The following is an 18,941-nucleotide window of genomic DNA, read 5'->3' as shown; positions in this document are numbered from 1 at the left end:
TGTTGGTTAGTTCTTTCTTGGATTTTACTCCGTTAGTTGAATCAGGTTTGAGACCTTTGTGTGTTTTGCCTTTGGCAGGCCCGCCTAGGCTCCAGTGTGTCTGGAAAGGCAGGAAGTGAGGAAGGGTCCCGAAACTTCCCTGTCCTTTGTCTCTAGGTGTGCCTGAGTGAAACCAGTCCTGATTGGCCAGCTGGCTGTCCTGAAAGGACAGCAACCCTGCTGTGTGACTGACAGCACAGGCTTCGAATGGGAAAATCGCATAAAAAGCAAGGTTTTTGGGACAAGAGGCAGAGTCAACCACTGGAGAGGAACATTAAAAAAAAACGACGCAACGAGACAGCAGCAGCACCATCCTGGACCGTGAACTGCCGGGTGAAGCCATGCAGCTGTGCTGACCCCGTTTTCATATAAACTGGGAAGACTCGCACGGGGCGACTTCCTCCCTTATGGTGGTGGGACCAACTAGCCTCAAGACAAGCTGCCATTTGGTGCAACACCCGACTTGCTGTGCCACACCAGAGCTGCAGAAGCCCAATGCCCGAGGTCCTGTGACCACTGACGAGTGCATCGTCTTGCAAAGTCTGAAGCCATCCAAATCTTTGAAGCAAGAAATCTTGATCCAGAGTCCCCTCACCAGAGTCTAGGACCGAGGGAGCAAGCTTCTTCCAACCAGAGTTTTCGTTCTTCATTGACGCTGAGGAAAGGGTGCCAAAACACTCAAGTGCTGCTGAAACAAAGGCAATGCAAAACTGGGGTGTCCCTCTCCAGAGTACTGCCGCAGGAGCCCGCCAGATGTCCTTCCTTTCATCACCACGGCCAAGATCCAGGAACAAGGGTCTGCCAAGCTGTAGCAAGGAGGAATCCAGCTGGAACATTTTTCTTCGAATCACCGGTACTGTGGGGGCTTGGGGTTTTCACCTTTTAGCCATAAGCTGTGCTTTGGAGTTGATCTCAACTCACCTGCACTTGCCTAACAGCTTGGCACTCTACAAAGCAGCTCACTTGAGTTACTGCGATTTCTTCTGAACTTTGTCAAGACTTTAGTTAGAAGAAGTGCATCAGAACTATTGACTTTGTCCATTGACTTTGGCTGTCTTGGCTCCCTAAAGGCACTCCTCTGAACCTACTGGCTCAGGCCGTCCTTTTTCACTCACAGGTTATAATTGCGAACACTTATTGCTGGGATAAATGTTTACCTGCCTCCCTTTAGGAGATAGTAATTATTTTACAAACTGTTGAAAGTATGTTCTAAATCTTATTCTAACCTTTCCTTCATTTAACAACTCAATAGCTGAATTGGTAACTCAAATAAATGCAATACTGACCTTTACTGAAGTCACTCCCTGTGCTGGAATATGTGTTAGCATAAGAAAAGTCTTTACCAAATTATTTATTTATTAGCATTTGTAGAGGCTGCTGCGTGCCCTTGGCCATCGTGGCGCTTGTTACACAGGGCAAAACATGCTGCTTACAAGACAGCGTATTTATAGTTAAACAGATTGTAAGTGAAAGACAGGACTTGGTTACATGTTCCTTGTGCAAGTCACAGGACGATCATAAACATAGCTTAGTTACAGTGCAGGACATAGAAGGGAAAAAGTAAAAGAAGTACTCGCATGTCGTCGGCATAGTTCGTATAGGCTATGCCGAGCAAATCAAGTTTGTCAAAGAGAGGTTTTGTGAAGGGATTGTAGAGGGTAGGTGCGGTGCATGAACCCTGTAGCACTCCGCAGTGGATGGTGGTGGGCGGGGGGTCATTTGCCTGATCGGAGTACACTTTCATGGCTCTGCCTTCTAGAAATGAGTTTATCCAAGATGTGACTGTATTAGAGAATTGGGCTGTGTTAGAGAGATGGGAGGTCAAGATGTTATGGTCAACCAGATCAAACACGGGTGAGAGATCTAGGAGTAACAGCAATGCAGATTTGCCTTTGTCCATTATCTTGGTGATTTGGTTTTTCAAATCCAGAAGGGCAGTTACCGTGACGTGGCCTTTGCGGAAGCCAGATTGTCTTTTGCCTAATATAGCGTTGGTTTCAAGGAAAAGTTGGATTTGGGAATGGGCGGCTTTATCCAGGATTTTAAGGAGGAAGAGAACTGTGGTGATTGGACGGTAGTTGTTAGGGCAGACGGGGTCTAATGAAGGCCTATTTAGGAGGAGGCGAACCCAAGCCTCTTTTAGGCTTTGTGTGACAGTGCCTATGGAAAAGGAAGCATTGATGAATGCTGTGATGATAGGGGTCAGTGTGTCAGAGTATTGCTTGATAATGGCTGGAGGGCTTATGTCTCCTTTGCAGGTGGAGGGTTTGATATAGAGGAGAAGTCTGCTACTTCTGCATCTGTGACTTTTTAAAAGAGAGGGGTGTTAGGGTGAGAGGTGGAGGGTGCAGCAGATGGTGAATTGTCTTGCTTGGGTAGAGCTTTGCGCTGTGACTGAATTTTTTCTTGGAGTAGATTGATTTTGATGAATGTTAGAACACCAGGCCTCATCTTTGACAATTTCATCAGGGCTGGAGGGAGGAGAGATGAGCTCTTTAAAGAGTGCAAACATTTCTTTGGATTTAGAGCTGGCTGAGGTGAGTGGTTAAGGGATTCAGATTTGGTTGTGAATATAGCTTTCTTGTAGGTCACAGTGATGTTTTTGAATTCAGTTAGAGTGGTGGGGTTGGGTGATGTTTGCATTTAGCTAAGTCTAGACGTTGGTTAGCACGTAGAGTAGATAGCTCATCCGTGAACCACGGGTTAGTATGCATAGATTTATTTTTCCTTCTTGTTCTCGAGAGGCGCCATGAACTCTATGGCTTTGGTAAAGGTGTTCGAATAGATGTTTGCGAGCATGTCAGGGTTGGTGGTAATCGGGGGTTTAAGTTCTGGGATGTCTAGAAGAGGGAGGAGGTTGGCGCTGGTAAGTTTTTTAGAGCTTCTGACTTTGGCTGCAGGGGCGTAGGAGCGCACTTTGGGGGGAGGTCTGGACGGAATAGTGAATTGAATGCAATGGTGATCTGTCCAAGGGTGTGGTGCTATGTTGGTGATGGTGGACAAGCAATTACGGTCTGCGATCCAGTCAATGATGCGGCCTGTGGAGTGAGTTGGTTCCAAGATTTTATGGGAGAATCCTAAATCAGAGTGCTCATTGGCGAATGCGGAGGAAGCTCTGTCTTTTGGGTCAAGTAGGCCTAAGTTGAGGTCTCCGAGTAGGATGGTTGTAGTGGTACTTTTTAGGTTGTTTCTTAAGATGTGGAGGATTTGTTTTTGGTAGTCTGGGGCAGTGCCAGGTGGTCTGCATGTGATCACAATATTTATGGTGTAGGAGGGAGATAGTGTTAGCTTTGCAGTGAGGAGGTAAGCATTGTTATCCCACTGTTGGTTGCAGAGTCTGATGGTAAGTGTCTCTTTGGCGAGAAGTGCCACACCTCCGCCTTTAGAAGTCTTGCGATCCAGTCTTAGAATGGTGTAACCTAAGGGGAGGGCAGGTGAGATGGCAGGGCCTGAGGCTTCATGGAGCCATGTTTCTGTGACTGCTAGTATGTCAAGGTTGTGGAGGGTGATGAGGTTGTTGATCTCAAGAGCGTGGGCAGGGAGCGAGTGAGCATTGATGAGGACGTATTTCATGGTTGTATTGGTAGGAGTCATTTTAGGGGTCGGGTGGAGGTGGGTTGGAGGTAGCGTATGTGAGATGTGTTGAGATGAATCTCAGAGTGGGGGGTGTGTTTGGTGCTAGGGAGAATGAGTGGGAGAGGTGGTGGCGGAGCATCGTGGGTGTGGGAGCGAAGGCGAAGGTTCCTAAGGTGTGTGGTGATAGGAGTGCATGGGTGTGAATGGGTTCTGTGTGGGACCCGAGCCTGATGCATCTAGAATGTAGCAGGGTTTGAGCTTCTAGTTTGGTCCTGTGATGGCATGGTGCGACGATTGTGGAGGTGGATGAAGAAGTTATGTGCAGTAGTGGTGAGGAGTGTGTGTCTAAGGGTGGGAGCATGGTAGCAAAGAGCCAGTAGGTGAGTAGAGTGAGAGATATGGTCAGTGTGGGTAGTTGAGACGTGAGTGAGCTGAGATTGAGTTGGCGTGATTGTGGGTGGGCTGGTCTGTGGGTGGTGAGGAGATAAATTTGAGCAGAGGACTGTTCGGTAGGCAATGCAGTAGTTAGGCAGGTCTGTTACGGCACCTGGGGCATATAATGCATACAATACAAGAGCTATGCAACAGAATATCTATGTAACAAATTACAGGCAGCTTCGACATGCCATTAAAGGCAAATAGAGCAAACGATACACAGGGCTATGCAGCAGGGATAAGCAAAAGAGTAACAATGCGTCAAATTGGGCAGATTCGACCAAGCACTTAGTGCAGATGGCGAACAGCGTATAGTGGGTTATGCAGCAGGTAAGGCAAGTTGGACCCAGCAAGAAGAGTTGTGTAGCCATTGAGACAAACTCTGAGATAGCATGCATACATTGGCGTAGACTCCCTAATCACGGTAATAGAGATCAGGGAGAATAGTGATCAGGTCTGGCAACAGCCACGGTGGCGAGTCAAGGGCGAATCGAATCGCGTGGATGGCGAATATTGTGTCCGTGTTCAATGTTTAGGGAGGCGGAAATGCTTAGACTCAGCAATAGCGGGTCAGAGTGGGGAGAGGGTGGGTATCTGGTCGATGGGGTTAGAGCAGCAGTGATGGAGCACGGTGCGCAGCAGGTCAGGAGACAGCCCAGTGGTAATTGGGGGTTTCTTACCTTAAGCGGCTTACTGATAGATGAGCATAGCGGTCCGCTCTGTGCGGTATAGATCCTGCATCCCGCAGGCACGGGTCGGCCCGGACAGGCCCAGACAGGTGTTGGCCTTTTTCTCTTAGGCCTTCATCTCAGGGCCACATGGCTTACACCTTCCAGTTGTAGTGGCAGCCTGTAAGGAAGGCTGCAATGGTTGCTTAGCAACGCAGCACAACGGGCTAGCAAGGAGGTGGCGGTCAATAGGACGCACGTGTGCAATGGGGAAAAATCCATGGATGGGGTCTGTGGATTCGGCGCTTCAAGATCAGCGGATCTGGTAAGCAGAGGATCAGCTGCACACACGTAGCTCTTGTTGAGCAGATTGGATCAGAATTCTAGCTGCTCCTTCAACTACGGCTGCGCATGGCAGATGCATCATCTGCTCCTGCAGCATGCGGTGCTTGTATACCAACTTGTATTGTCTTTTAAAAACGGAATCCCAAATTTGATTGAATCTTACTAGTAGATACATTGTTTTAAAGAATGCTTATTTAAACCTTGTGTAGATTATAAATAAATAGTTATATGTAAGTGTGTAAATGTTACTTGGTCTCATGTACTTACTGATTTCAATTGTACAGCTCTACAGCTCACATTACCCCTCTTAAGACAAGCCTGGCTGTTCAGTCACAGTACCCAATTTGTGTAGTACAGGCCTATATTAAAAGATGGGTTACCTAATTTATTTATTTAGATTTATAGAGCGCACTATAGCCCGCAGGCATTAAGGTGCTATACCAGAGCTTAAGAAATCTTAATTAAGGGTTACAATACAATATCAAGCAGATAAGTCGTTTGTAGTCCTCACCAGTTGGACTGCACTAATTCTTACCTGACAGATTTTAGTTTGAAGAAAATCATTAATTGATGGTGCCTGTTGTCCTGTGCTTTCCTCTATGTCCCTCCTGGTCTCTGAGCCTTCCCTGGGTCCTCTAGGAGGCACGGTCAAATAATCTATTTTAGCCTGCAGGTAAGCTTTCTTCAGTTTCTCTTTCGCCATCCTAGTTGGTGTTGCCCTTTACCTCCAGCAAGCACTCTTGCTCCCCTAGTTTGTTGTGTCAAAGTTTATGCAATGCTGGGCACTGGGTGGATTTCCAGGGGGCTGTTTGCTAAGCCTAGGCCATGGGAGACTGCAGGGGGGAGAGCTTCTGGTGAAAGGCTAACCATCACCTCCTCAACGACAAATACTAGCATCAAGCACTGTTAGGAAAGATTTCCCTTTACTGCACCTTCCTTCCATTTTTATGCCCCCCCCCAAAACGTTTTGCTTTTATTTTTGATCCTGACCTATACTTTGTACAGTGCAGTCAAGCCTTAAGCTTCACTCCACTGTCATTTGCTTTTCTGTTATGGGGGAACTGACATGACCTTAGTCTTGTGACTTTGTTAATACCTTTAGTAACTTGTTATCAATAGTGGGAGCTTTTATCATTGTACAAATCATCTTACCATGCAGTACAATGGGGAACACTTTTTTGTTTTGCCCTAGACAAATAAAGGATTTTATTTTTGGTTACTCTAGGTGTGAATGGTGGACAAGCTGATAGCAGCAGTGACATTTTACCATTTTTTGGTGCGTTTCGATTCAGCCGCAGTTGGCTGCCAACTGTGGTGAGTGTCCAAACATGGCCGTTACATGGTTTTTTGCTTGTCCTTTGGCCATCTTGTTCTTTAGCCTTCTTCCTGGCCTCAAAATCCTTATAAGGACTTCCAGTGTGAGGGAAAGCAGAGGCTTTTGGCAGGCTACTGATGGGCTGTTTGTGTTTGCTGGATGGGAATATCTGGTCCCAATACACAAACTGGTTTCAGTATGTCTGAGTGGTATGCACGAGTGTTCCCGCCAATGCTCCCGATTGGACCACTGCTGGGTGTGCGTGGCTAGCCCTGCTATTGGGAGTTTCGGTTTTTATCTTGCTTTTAGGATAGGAAGAGGACCCCTGCACCCATTCTTCAGAGATCCTGTAGTAACCAAGACTCCTGTCTAGCTGTGAGGCCCATGAAGAAACCAGAAAACTGACTGAAGGAGTCCTGGCGACCAACTTCTGCTGCCGTCCTGGTGGAGCCCGGTCTTGCTCGTGATCTTCAGCAGTCCTGCAAGGGAGCTGCAACCCTTGCAATGGAGGGAACATCCATTTCGGACGTCTGCTCGGTACCCTGCAAAGAAGAGCCCTCAGAAGTGTCCCGAAGCCATCCTGTGGCAGACCAGCACAGAGTTTGGGCTATGGTGCTGCCAACGTCGCCGTTCCAACCTGGAACTTGGGGGATCCTCAGCTTGTCCTACAAGACTTACCTCTGCAAAATTTCGGAGTGCTAGTGTCAAGGTGACCCGGGATAGGAGGGAAAAGTCTGACTGTCACAATGAGGCCCTTTGCGCTGCTGTGCTGCAGTGACCACCTTCCAAAACAGCTTACTTGAGCCATGTCCAGTCCTCAGAGGGGTCCTGCATGGAGATTTGCTGCATTCTTCATCCGAGGGTCCTTGTACCAGGGAAAGTCACCAACCGCAGATCAGCTCCAACCGGCAACACCTGCAAATCGAGGACTGTGGCTGAAAGCGGGAAAAGCAACCTCAGACATTCTTCTATTGATCTGCCGCGTCTGGGGAAGAATCGGAGTACTGGGGTAAGTTGCAGTGGTTCTTACCTGCCCCTAAACTCCCTTTAAAGGTTTTCCTAACTTTTATTATACTTTGGTTTTACCACAGCTTGCTGGTGCAAGCATTCCAAAGGTTTGGGACACTCCTATTAGTTAGAATAATTTGTCCTCTAACCCTTGGAACTGTTCACTGGACCCCAGAGACCATACCTTAATTATTTCCAGCTTCACAAACTTTGTCAGAACTTTCCTGAACTTTTGGGCATAAGGCCCCAGACAATTTAGGGAAGGAATTTTGAAGTTAGGGTTAACTCTCTGTGTACCTTTGGTGCATAATCTAATCTGTACTTTCTCTTACAGGAGTTTGATTTGTATTATGCCCTCAACCAGTGACTATATATATATGTAATCTACCATTAGTGTAATGTATATTTCTACCTGTTCATAGTCATTGCTCATAGTGATATTTGGCCGTAAATAAATAACTATTTTAATACAAAGTGTCTAAGTGTAATCTGTGATTCTCATTGTCTGTACTCAATGCGGACCCTTCACAAGCTCACCACCTCTTGAGACTTGGCGTAGACCCTCGTCACTGCTACCTTGAACTGGTTTGGTTACAGCTCCCCAAAGTTGTCCCTGTCACAATATAGGTTGGCCTTCTATACGTCTGTCCACCAGGCCAGAGTATAGAAAAATGAGTCCCAACAAGCACCTATCCTCCCTGCGACTGCAGGCACTCTCTGCTGACCTCCGTGGGACATTGGGGGAAGCGATGGGATGGTCGAATCCCTGACCGCCTCCTGCACCAGCCCGTGTGGCGCCAAGTGACCTGTGCCACGTTGCCAGAGGCCTTCCTCACCTTTTCTCATAAGGCTGTATCCAGTCGGTATGATTGTAGACCGGATCTCATAGTGAACCCTCTGATCCTCGGTATGTTTGCACGTAGCGCTCGGCTTCCTTTCCATATCCCCCGACTGCTCCGCCGTGAGCAGGTCGCATGTACACCACTGTCTTTGATCCCACTCGGCCGTTTTGCTACAGGATGTGTTACCCCTTGTCTGCCACTTATTTCATCCCTGGTGTTACTACACACTACGGCCCAGCTGCTACGCTCCCCACCGAGTCAAAAACACCTGGTTTTCCGTGGTTTGGGGGACAGAAAATACCCCATGAACATGCAGCCAGAGCAACACAAACGCACATCTAGGGCATGATGCTGCGCAACAGCACCCCCCTCAAAGTTATCAAAGTTGTAACAAGTTTGCATATATGTTTCAGGAGGTTTGATTATGTGCTTTGTTACCATCATTGCTTTTCTGATGTATCTAACTCTGTGATTATTGCAATTATTCTCCCATCATATTATTGCGTGGTAGTACTTACCTTACTTGAATGCTACAAGCCTTAAGTGTATATAAATACCTATTGCTTTATATATCTCCAAGTGTGTAAGAGTTTCATTGAACTAAGTGTATGCTCGGAGTTCTGTGTGCCTCACTTCAGCCCTCCTCCCTCCTAGACTAAGCCTGGCTGCTCGTCCCTAGCTACCAAACCTCTGGGTAGTTCATGCTAAACCTAAGGGTTGCAACCCTGTTCATCCAATGTGGGCTTTCTAAAATGTTGTCACAGATAGAACTTTGGCAAAACCCCCTAAAACCCTTCATCTCTAAGTAAAAGGGAAGCAATCACCCTCCACAACAATAGAGACAATTGTTGACAAGGGAAAATCCCATAGTTAGCGGACATAATGCATTCTACTTCAGGGGCTGCTCCACTTCCATATCATATCAGCCCAATTAGATCATCTTCCTCTAGTGTGCACCAGCCATTTGTGTACTAAATAGGGAAAAACAATGGTTATTTGTAAAATGGCATGCCCACCCATGCTCCCTTATAGCAGTCCTATTATGCCGCAGGACCCACTGTGTATTTGCACATCTGTGTCAGCATCTGCAGCAGGCACTGCTGAGCCTCAGCTTCGGGCAAATGTCGCGATTTGTGGTCAATTCTGTACGGACATAAATCCCAATAGACTAGGCAGCAAAAGTTGATGAATGGAATTAATTGTAACCACTGGCATTGCTCTGAAGAGCTTTCCCTGAATTGTTTTAAGCCCGGCTGCACCATTACAGAAAGGGACCAGTCATATGCAAATAGTTCTTGTCCTCTGACCTGAACTGCCAGACCAGGTCCCATTCTGTATGGGAACATGAGACACCAACACCATCACTCTTCAGTTTTGTTCACGCTCTACCTGTGCTGCAAGGATCTGAGACATCACAGGAATGTACAAGCACCCAGGAGTCTCAACAGTAAATTGCATAGGTTTGCATGGGGGTGTTAGAAGGGCAATAGTGATCATAATGGAACCCTAAAGTTGTAGGTTTTTGATAACATACTTCCAAAAATGCCAAAACATGAGCAATGTTTTAAAACTACAATAAATCGTTATGAAAGATAATTTTTCAAATTATTATCTTCTGGGCTATAGAAAAGGTTTTAGGAAAGGAAGTCACATTTGTAAGAGCTCTTCACTTTGTACATTTCTGCACTTACAAGATCAAAAAGGTAGGACAAAATTTGGAAAAGAAGAGGGGCCATATTTCACAACCTGGAGATAATGCAAGTATACCATACAATTTTAAGTGCTCTCCCAATTTCAGAAAACTGTCAAAACATCCATTTGATTTCCCGGGTTTGACTTATTTTGACCTTTTTATCTTTTAAATAATTTCATTTTGGCCTCTTACGGTTACAGCCTTTTAAATACTTTGTATGTCTTGAATAACAATTGTTCAGTGCGCAATGTCTCCAGCATTGATGGAGAATCGCACATTATTAAATCTGCAAACAGTTCAGGTACAGACTCGAATAGAAACACATTACGTTTAATACAGTGCTGAATGAAATTCAACTCTGTAAAGCGCAGCCTTCTCCCAGTGCTCTGTGTAATGTTACCAATCCTCACACGACCCAGAAGAGTGGGTGACACTGGTCTAGCTCCTTGAGGGAACAACAGTAATGGCTTTATTACAAGACCCGGAACCCGCTGGCCAATAATCTTAGGACAGTTTAGGCAGAACATGACTGCTACTGACTAGCCACATTGGGCCCTGATCCTCAGCACATACTTCTTTTTTCAGCCATCAACTACCACTGAGGAAGAGACTTCAAACCATAAGCTTTAAAAGAGAACTTGAGAACCTAAACTAGGGGGCATCAAGCTTATGCAAATACGTGGCGCGCCCCCGGAAGTGCCAGCAAGTACTGTTTTGCTGTGGTCGACTTTGCTGGGCTAGACTTTACTGCTCGTCTTGTCGTGGTTGACCCGCTAACTTTGTTGCCTTGAGTTGGCAAGGAGAAGATCTACAATTGACTGTGCACCGTAATGCGCTATTTCACAGTAACTTTCTAGTAATTGCAGCTTATATTGCATTGCATTGCATTGCGCTACCGTGCGCTGTATTTAGCGCCCGCCTAATTAGGCTTTCCTTTCTTTCCTTCCCTGTTCCCAGTCGGACTACAAGTCCCGCCCCTTTTGGTCTACGTGGGAGCATAAAAACATTGGCCGCGTGCACCCCCTGGAAGTGCCAGCAAGTGCTGTTTTGCTTTTCGGCTGAGCGGCAGGTGCACGGTGCCCTGTATTACAGGAGAGTTGATTCGGCCAACAAAGTTAGCATAAGTCATGCACTCACCTGTATTGTGGGATATCATTTGGAGTGAATTGTAAAGCCCTGTTGTAAAAAATGACTTCCTATACTGTGTACTAGTGCGGAAGCGCTGCGTGCCTGTCCTGAAGTTAAGAGCAATCCCCGCTTTACGCAAGTAAAGATTAGCTTACCAGTGTCAACTGAACTATAGTGACCTATAGCAAAGTTGTGTCATCTCACTCTTAATTTGATATATTGATATTTACATACTTCGCATTGAGGTGTTTGTAGGGTGTTCTATCCACTTTATTGATTACCATAATATAGAGTTCTGTAGTCATTATGGTGAATGGGTTGAGAAGTGGCAAGCAACTTGTTGGGTCACAGAAACCTTCAGTAATGGTGAGTGACACACCAGAGCAGTTACTGTTGGGGGTGGAAGAAAAAAACATAATTACCTCACCCTTGCAGGAGGTGGTGGGGGTATCTATATGTAACCAAAGCAGCCCGGCTTTAGCACAAGACAGCAAGTCTATGAGGGCTGAGATGGTTGAGGATAATGACAAAGATTATGACATACAAAAAGAAGGTGTGTGATATGACTTGGAAGCATCCCCTACTTAGTATAAGGTCACCGGGGTAAATTATATTGAACTTGATGCACAATCTACAATGGCGAGTTGTGAGGTGGTCTCGCATATTCCTATGGAGGATTCAGAGAAATGCAAAAATAATCCAGCCTCCAAAGGCTTAGAAGATTGTTCCACATTAGGACCAGCCATTGAAGCAGAGGTGGCGAAGCGCATGAGGTTTTCTCTGGGACCCTCCACTCCAGTAACTCATAGAAGTGATGTGCATATGTTTAGTTCTGCAGTTAGTAACAAACTGAGTTCTCAATCGTTTTCGTATGGTACAGGTTTGGGCAATGTTGAACTCCAAGGTGAATCAGCAGGTGATGAGGGGTATTACAAGCAAAGAGTGAGTTTGCCAACTCCTAAAAACCCATTTATCCACCCAAATGAGCAAATTAATTTGTTTGACCAAAACTCAGGGATTATCCCGCGAGACAAAAGTAAGGCTCAACTGGAATGGGAAGCTAAGCTCTATCTAGGAGCCCATGATGTCGCTAATTTTGGAGGGGATTTTCCAGTATTATCCAGGATCTTAGATCTTTTGGATAAAGGGCATGAGCAGACTCACTGTGAAATTGGTATATTGAGGGCCACCATGACTGATTCACTATGTAAAATGAACCGAGTTGAAGGGCTACTATTTGCTTGTGATGCTGTATCAGCACTTGCTTCAGGAATTAAGAAATGTCCAACGATGACTGATAATTCAACTGAACCGCCAGGGGATCCAAGAATGGTTGATGCCGAAATAAAATCTTTTGCTGAAATGACTGCCCCGAGGGCGACAAATACTGTACCTGTTATAAACATGGAAATGCCCCTAGAGTTAAATGTAGATACTAACATGGCTATTGCCATTCAACAAATTGGGAATGACATGGATAATTAAAGATCTCCTCATGTCAGAACGTAGTTTGCAGATGAAGATAACAGCTCCTCCCATGCAGGAGTAAAACCTCAACAGAGAGGGGTTGGATAGTCAAACTATATTAACTGATTTAATCGATCTCTGATGAATGTGTGGATGAGATTGCTCAGAGTAAATGTGAACTGCCCCGTGAAGAGGCTACGGAAAAACCAATTGTGGTTTTAACACAAAGAGAAAAGAGACTTGTTATAAGAGCACAAAAAAGAAGGCACAATCTAATAAAGCTAGGAAATTAAACGAAAAAGATTGTATCAGAAAGGGTATGCAAGAATCTTACCTAAAAGATACTTTGATTACCCCCGATGATGATACTGGTATTTATTTCCATCAGTTAGATGATGAATCCAAGGCTCTATTGAATATAAATCCTGTGGGGCCGGTTGTAGAGGTAAAGGCTACTTTCAAACGGACCCAGAAAGGAAAACAAACTGCTAGGGGTTGGGGCGGTGGTAGGACGGGAGCGGGGGCGAGTGATTACAGAGGGGAAGTGTGCGCAGAATTTACAGGGAAACTCGCAGATTAAAAATCAGAAGGGGGATTTAAAAGAAATGGTCGTGATTGATCCAGTGCGAGTACAATCAGCCTTCTCACAATACTACCCTGTCATTAACAAGAAAACAAAAGCCAAGCGGGAAATTGACCTTTAAATAGTACTGGTGTGGTTATGCCTTTATATTCAGTGAAGGCTGGAAATGGTGAGCCGTGGATGTTGGCAATGGTTGGTAAGGATATACAGATGGGTGATGTGGTGAAGGAAGGGCCAGTTGATATAGTAACAGGACCTCAAGAGTGTGAAAGTTTTGTGGTTGTAAGCAGCTTGAAAGAACAGGCCAGTACAGCGAAGGGTGTTACATGGTCTTCACTGGTAATCGGAGTTAGTGTATCGGCGATTATTGTGGATTAAAGTAATGGTGAGGACGAACACAGGAGTACTGTGAATTCCGAGTATGTTCTGCACCAAGACATGCCCATTATATTAGGATCGGAATCCTATGTTGAGATAGATGGTAGAGCGAGCCTTAATAGAACCTTTATGCTGAAATTATTTCCAGCAATCCCTTCCCTGAGAACGCTACCCTCTGATGACAGATTGGATATGTTTAGCCACGAATCATAATAATCGTATGATTTGTGGTTTTCACTCTATGATTATCACGAGGATGGTATGGGATCAAAGGGAGAACTTTGCCTTCATTGGTTTAACCCCGCATAATTTCCAAAATGAGCATGAGGCTAAAGCCTTTTTAGAAAAACCACTGAAAATTAAAATATCAAAAGAAGCACAGTTGTCTCGGAGCCCGTTCCCCAATGATTGAGGAAATGTTGAGACAAATTCTTGCTCTTGCGGCAGCAATTACTGCAACCACGAGTGTGCCAAGCAGTATAGGCAAATTGACTACTAAAGTAGACCCCAAACCCTCAGCATAACGAAGTACCATTTATCTGTTTGTGTTGGAACAGCTGTGGGTTAGCTAATTTATTTAGATGGTTTACTAAGACGGATTTTACCGACCACCCTGCTGTTATCATGCTCCAAGAAACAATGCAGATGTCGCATTTTGTTGTACCAGGATATGAAGGTTATACACAAATTGCGACAAGGGGTACTAAAGGTCGTCCCTCAGTGGGTTTGGCTGTTCTTATAAACAATGCATGCAAAATGACCTCAGAGCTGCTCTATAAAGATGCCACTGTCATGGCTGTTGAACTAATTTCACAGGGGAACTTGAGAATTCCAATTGTGATCCTCTGTATATATTGGAACAAAGGATGCGTTTTACGTGATCAGTTAGCAGAGAGATTGGATAGAATATTGGAGTGCGTCTTTGGACGGAATGAGCATGCAGGCATAATGGTGGGTGGTGATTTTAATTCAACATGTTACCAGCCACAAAAGAAGAATGGATTTGAGCCTTCCAAACTTTCCCCTCACACAGTTAGAAATGGTTGGAAATGGGTACATTATTTTTTAGGTTGGGATATACAGTTGGTGCCCCCCAAAATGAATTCTAGTCCTTACACATGGACTTGTTGTTGCCTGCGATCTTACATTGATTATTTCTTTTTGTAAACTACAATATTCAAGGACTGTGACCCAGTCTTAATTACGGACTTGGGATACAGAGATCATTTTGCAGTTTCAATCAAGTTGCAGCTTTCCAGTTGGAGATATTGGGCAAATCCAACATTGGAATTGACTGAGATGGACAGACCTGGGCTTTCTATAAGATGGAATCCAGCTGTTTGTCGCCAATTGATTTGTCGAATTAGAGCTGACCCTGTATGTTGGGTGCAGTGTGTATCCATTCAACTATCCATTGCTGAATTGGAAAGTTTTATGACCATTAGTATTCAAGAGCAAATAACCTATATTGCTATGCATTTAAAAAGTGCAGTTAAACCTGTATCACATAGGCATAACTTCAATTTAGCGATTTACCAACTAAATGTGGAAAAAAAATCTTAAGCTTCGCCAATTAGGAAAGTTGCAACTTGATTTAAGTACATTTTGCTTTGAAAAAAAGCATATTATCCAAACTTATAGAAACAAAATTAAGGCACTCAAATGGAATATTTTATTGTTGGACAATCAACGAATGATGCATCACTTGTTTAAGTATGATACACGGAAGATCTGGGAGATCCTTAGAACTTTAAATGGTGAAACCGGTGGTAGGAATGAATCATCAATTTTAGCCTCTGTATGGGTTGATTATATTACTCAAAAATACAGATTGCCACACAGATTTGTTGTAAAAAAAAAAAACAAGAGACTATGCAACCCTTATATTAGACAAGTCGCCTTGGTCGATTAATGAGGTGGCATTTGCCATAGCAAAAATAAATGATTCTAAAGCGGTTGGCAGATCTTGATTTGTGGGCGTGGATCCTTAAGAAAACATTTGATAACAGCTTTTTTGACGCGGCGCATTCCTTTAACCTGGTGCTCTGCAATAATTGCCCCTGTGTACAAAAAGGGATCAGCAAGTGACCCGTCTAACTTTAGGCTGATCGCATTGACTGATGCATCTTCCAAAAAATGTTCTCAGCTTATACTAAAGGAGCTGCAAGATCATATGTATAGATGTAATACGCTGTTCACATTCCAGATAGGTTTTAGACAATGGATGGGCTGTACACTAAATGCAACAATAGTGTCCCATCTTCAGAGTCAGACAAAGCGCTCTCATATGGGAGCAGTCGATATGGCCGCGCTGGACTTAAGCGCGGCTTTTGACACTGTTGTTCGGGAGCTATTATGGGATAAAATGTTGCTTCTGGGGTTTCCCCCGCATCTGGTTACGCTCATTGCCCTTCTTCATTCTAATACTACCTATAGAGTTCGCCTTAATAAAGAGGGTGCATTAACAGAGGAAAATATTACAGAAGTAGGGCTAAAACAAGGCTGTACTCTTGCAGCTGTCCTTTTTAATTTATACATATCCGATCTTGAAAAATGCTGGAAGGACACAAATATCTTCCCAGTTAAATTGGGCCTTCTGAAACTAAATTTGATTGGGTTTGCAGATGATCTGCTTTTGTTCGATCAAACTCCATTTGGCCTACAAAATAAACGAAATCTATTTGCGGAATTTGCACAAGTACATAATCTATCAGTAAATCAAGCAAAATCTCAAATTGTTATTTTGTCTAATGGGGGAACAGAAAAAGTGTCTACATTTACTTGGTCTTTAGCAAGGGTAAATCTTGAAATTGCAAAAACGGTCAGGTATCTGGGATATTCCTTATATGACCCATACTCGAAGATCTGGTGGAAGGGGATATTGAATGAGAAGGTAAAACCTTTTACAGCCCAGATGAGTATTATATATCGGAAATATTGTACATTTTCGTTGTTGCCTATTATTCAATTCAATCTTAAAATTGAACCTCCAATTTTATATATCTTAGATATATGTACTTTTGAGATAGCACAAGGAAAAATGTGGAAGAAGGTCTTGGGTTTGGCCCAGTCGATCCCTAATGTTGTAATAGAGCACGAATTAGGTCTGTTACCACTGTCAGCGAATTGGCATTGGCACCAACTAAATAATTATTCTAAGATGTTATCTCCTCCAAACAATTCTATCTATGTAGATTTTCAAGCTATGATTATTGCAGGGTCGTTGTTATCTTTATCTAAATATGTTGCAAAAATGAACAATACTAGATCTGATTCTGGTATCAAAGGAGGAGTTGGTTGCAGTCCTACCTAGCTGCAAATGAAAATTCCAAATGTTTTATTGGTGTATGCAATCAGATAGAATTGGAAGTTATCACTCCTATACTGAATTTGCAAAGATAAGAAAATGGGGTGATCGTCCAAGGTACATCATGCAATTTCCATGTGTGTTTGCTCGCAAATTATATCTACGGTATAAACTAAATCAATTTCATGCCAACGATTGTGTACAATATTGGGGAAGAATTAGGAGTTGCCGCACTTCAAACTTTGGAAATTGTCATTTTTGTAACGAAAATGTCATCGAATCCTTAAAGCATCTTGTGATGTTTTGTGTGTGATTTGAAGATTTGATAATGGATATATTTCAGAATTATTTGAAATTGGAAATTGCTCTAACTAGAAACTCATTATGGAGCTTGTGTATGTGGGGTAACAGTACTAAGTTGGTTATTAAACTAACGAAAATCCTAGTAGTAATCGATGAGGAGTTGCGGGATAACCTGACTAATAGTGCGACTATCTCTTAGCGGCACCAGGCTAGGCAAAATGATGAAGTTTAAAAGATTATTATGTGGAAATGCTTTATGTAGATTGATCTGTAGTTGTTGTAATAGCATAGACATGCAAGTGGCTACGTCTCCCTTGCACATGTCACTGATGCATGACACAGTCTTGTGCAGAGCAATCTCCCAATGGAAGATGGTGGTAAGGCCAGTGTCCCTTCATAAACAGTGTCCAGCAGTCCCTAGGAGGTCACATTTACAAGGAGAGTACACTCCACTCACAAAGGGAGGCAATCCACACGATAGGGACAAGTAAATATTCACACAAAAATGTACAATGAGAGTTGAACAGGAATGTACAAGATGGTCATTGTCAAACAGACAGCATTCACAGAGAAAAAAAGGCAAAGCACAGTCTTTTTCCAGCCGTTCACACATGTGTTGAAAGTGCATTGTCTCCATCAGAGCATGACATAAAAAGATAACTTAGAGGAGGGTCTCCTCAGCAGAGTTTACTTAACAAGGGCATCTTTATGGCAGAATTCTATTTTGGGGTTCATTTGTTCCATTTTATGCAACCTCTAAACATTTTGCTTTCTTTTTGCTGGCTTCCCTACTTTTTGGCTTTTTTGTGGCCAGAGGGTCTTCTACTGCCTCTCCAACCGTTTTTATGACACGCTGCCCTAGTATCTTAAATGACTACCTTCGCTACAGTGCTATTTAAGCACAACATTTCGGTCCCAAGTTGATTCAATTATCCTACAAGTGGGTTAGGGATCAGGCTGGTGGCAACTGGAATTTAGTTTTAGCTTCACCAAGGGGCAGTCTTTTTACTGCATTATAGTAGGCCAATGAGCCAGCATTTTAGCCATTGGGGTGAAGTATTTTTTTAGCCCTTCTTCCAACCATTTTGTTTTGGGCCATCTCTTTTTCTGTATTGATCATTGGGCTGTACTAATAATGCCATTTGGCAAACATGGGCTCACTCGCAGGGGAGATAACGAACAAAGCAGTGCTTCACTAGTAGAGTTTATTTGCTAGAAAATAGATATCACAAAGACTTTCGATCAAAGTGTATTTACAAGAAGAGCGAAGGACAGGAGCATCAATTCAGCAGAGAGCACATATTCATGCTTGGCCATTAACTTGTGGACATACTGACATTCCCAACGTTGGTACTCACCGACGGGCAGATGATTAATCCATAGGGGCCCTCCCTCTTGATAAAGGGCAGCCTCTTCTCCTGCTCCAGACAGAACATGATGACGGGAAGGGTGAACACAAGAGTCTTCCCGGAGCCAGTGAACGCAATGCCAATCATATCCCTCCCAGTCAGGCTGTGAACACAAAAAACATCACTCAAGTTACTAATAAGAGAATAGGAGTGCATCAAAGAATGATGAATGGCGCAAGGAGATGGTAACATGCAGCCAGGAGTTCAACTAGTCAAACATGGAATACGAAGGTAGAACATGAATGATGGCAGATGAATGTCATACCCATTCAGTCTGTCCACTCTTGGCGTACAGACAAAACATATGCCTGCCATACTCTTGCATCTGTAGTTCTGTTGATCCAGTGTCTGTCCTAGGCCTCACTTCATTTGGCTCATATAATTTGCCATAGATCATTCTGCTTAGAGGCAAAGGGTACATTAACTACCTTTAATATTATTTTCA

At 43.9% G+C, this 18,941-nt stretch overlaps 1 protein-coding gene across 3 annotated transcripts in view; it reads right to left on the bottom strand.

Moving 5' to 3' along the window:
• DDX41 (DEAD-box helicase 41) overlaps positions 1 to 18,941 on the bottom strand; it is a 503,186-nt gene that overhangs the window by 151,013 nt on the left and 333,232 nt on the right. For all 3 annotated transcript variants that reach the window (XM_069651511.1, XM_069651513.1, XM_069651512.1), the window contains one exon: positions 18,446 to 18,599. In XM_069651511.1, coding sequence (XP_069507612.1) covers positions 18,446 to 18,599 — 154 coding nt within the window. The remainder of the gene's footprint in view (positions 1 to 18,445; positions 18,600 to 18,941) is intronic.

The sequence above is a fragment of the Ambystoma mexicanum genome, chromosome 3p (assembly GCF_040938575.1).
Source record: "Ambystoma mexicanum isolate Mex_15411 chromosome 3p, UKY_AmexF1_1, whole genome shotgun sequence".
Lineage (NCBI taxonomy): Eukaryota > Metazoa > Chordata > Amphibia > Caudata > Ambystomatidae > Ambystoma > Ambystoma mexicanum.
Note: the sequence above shows the minus strand (reverse complement) of the source record. Positions and strands in the feature narration are given on the sequence as shown.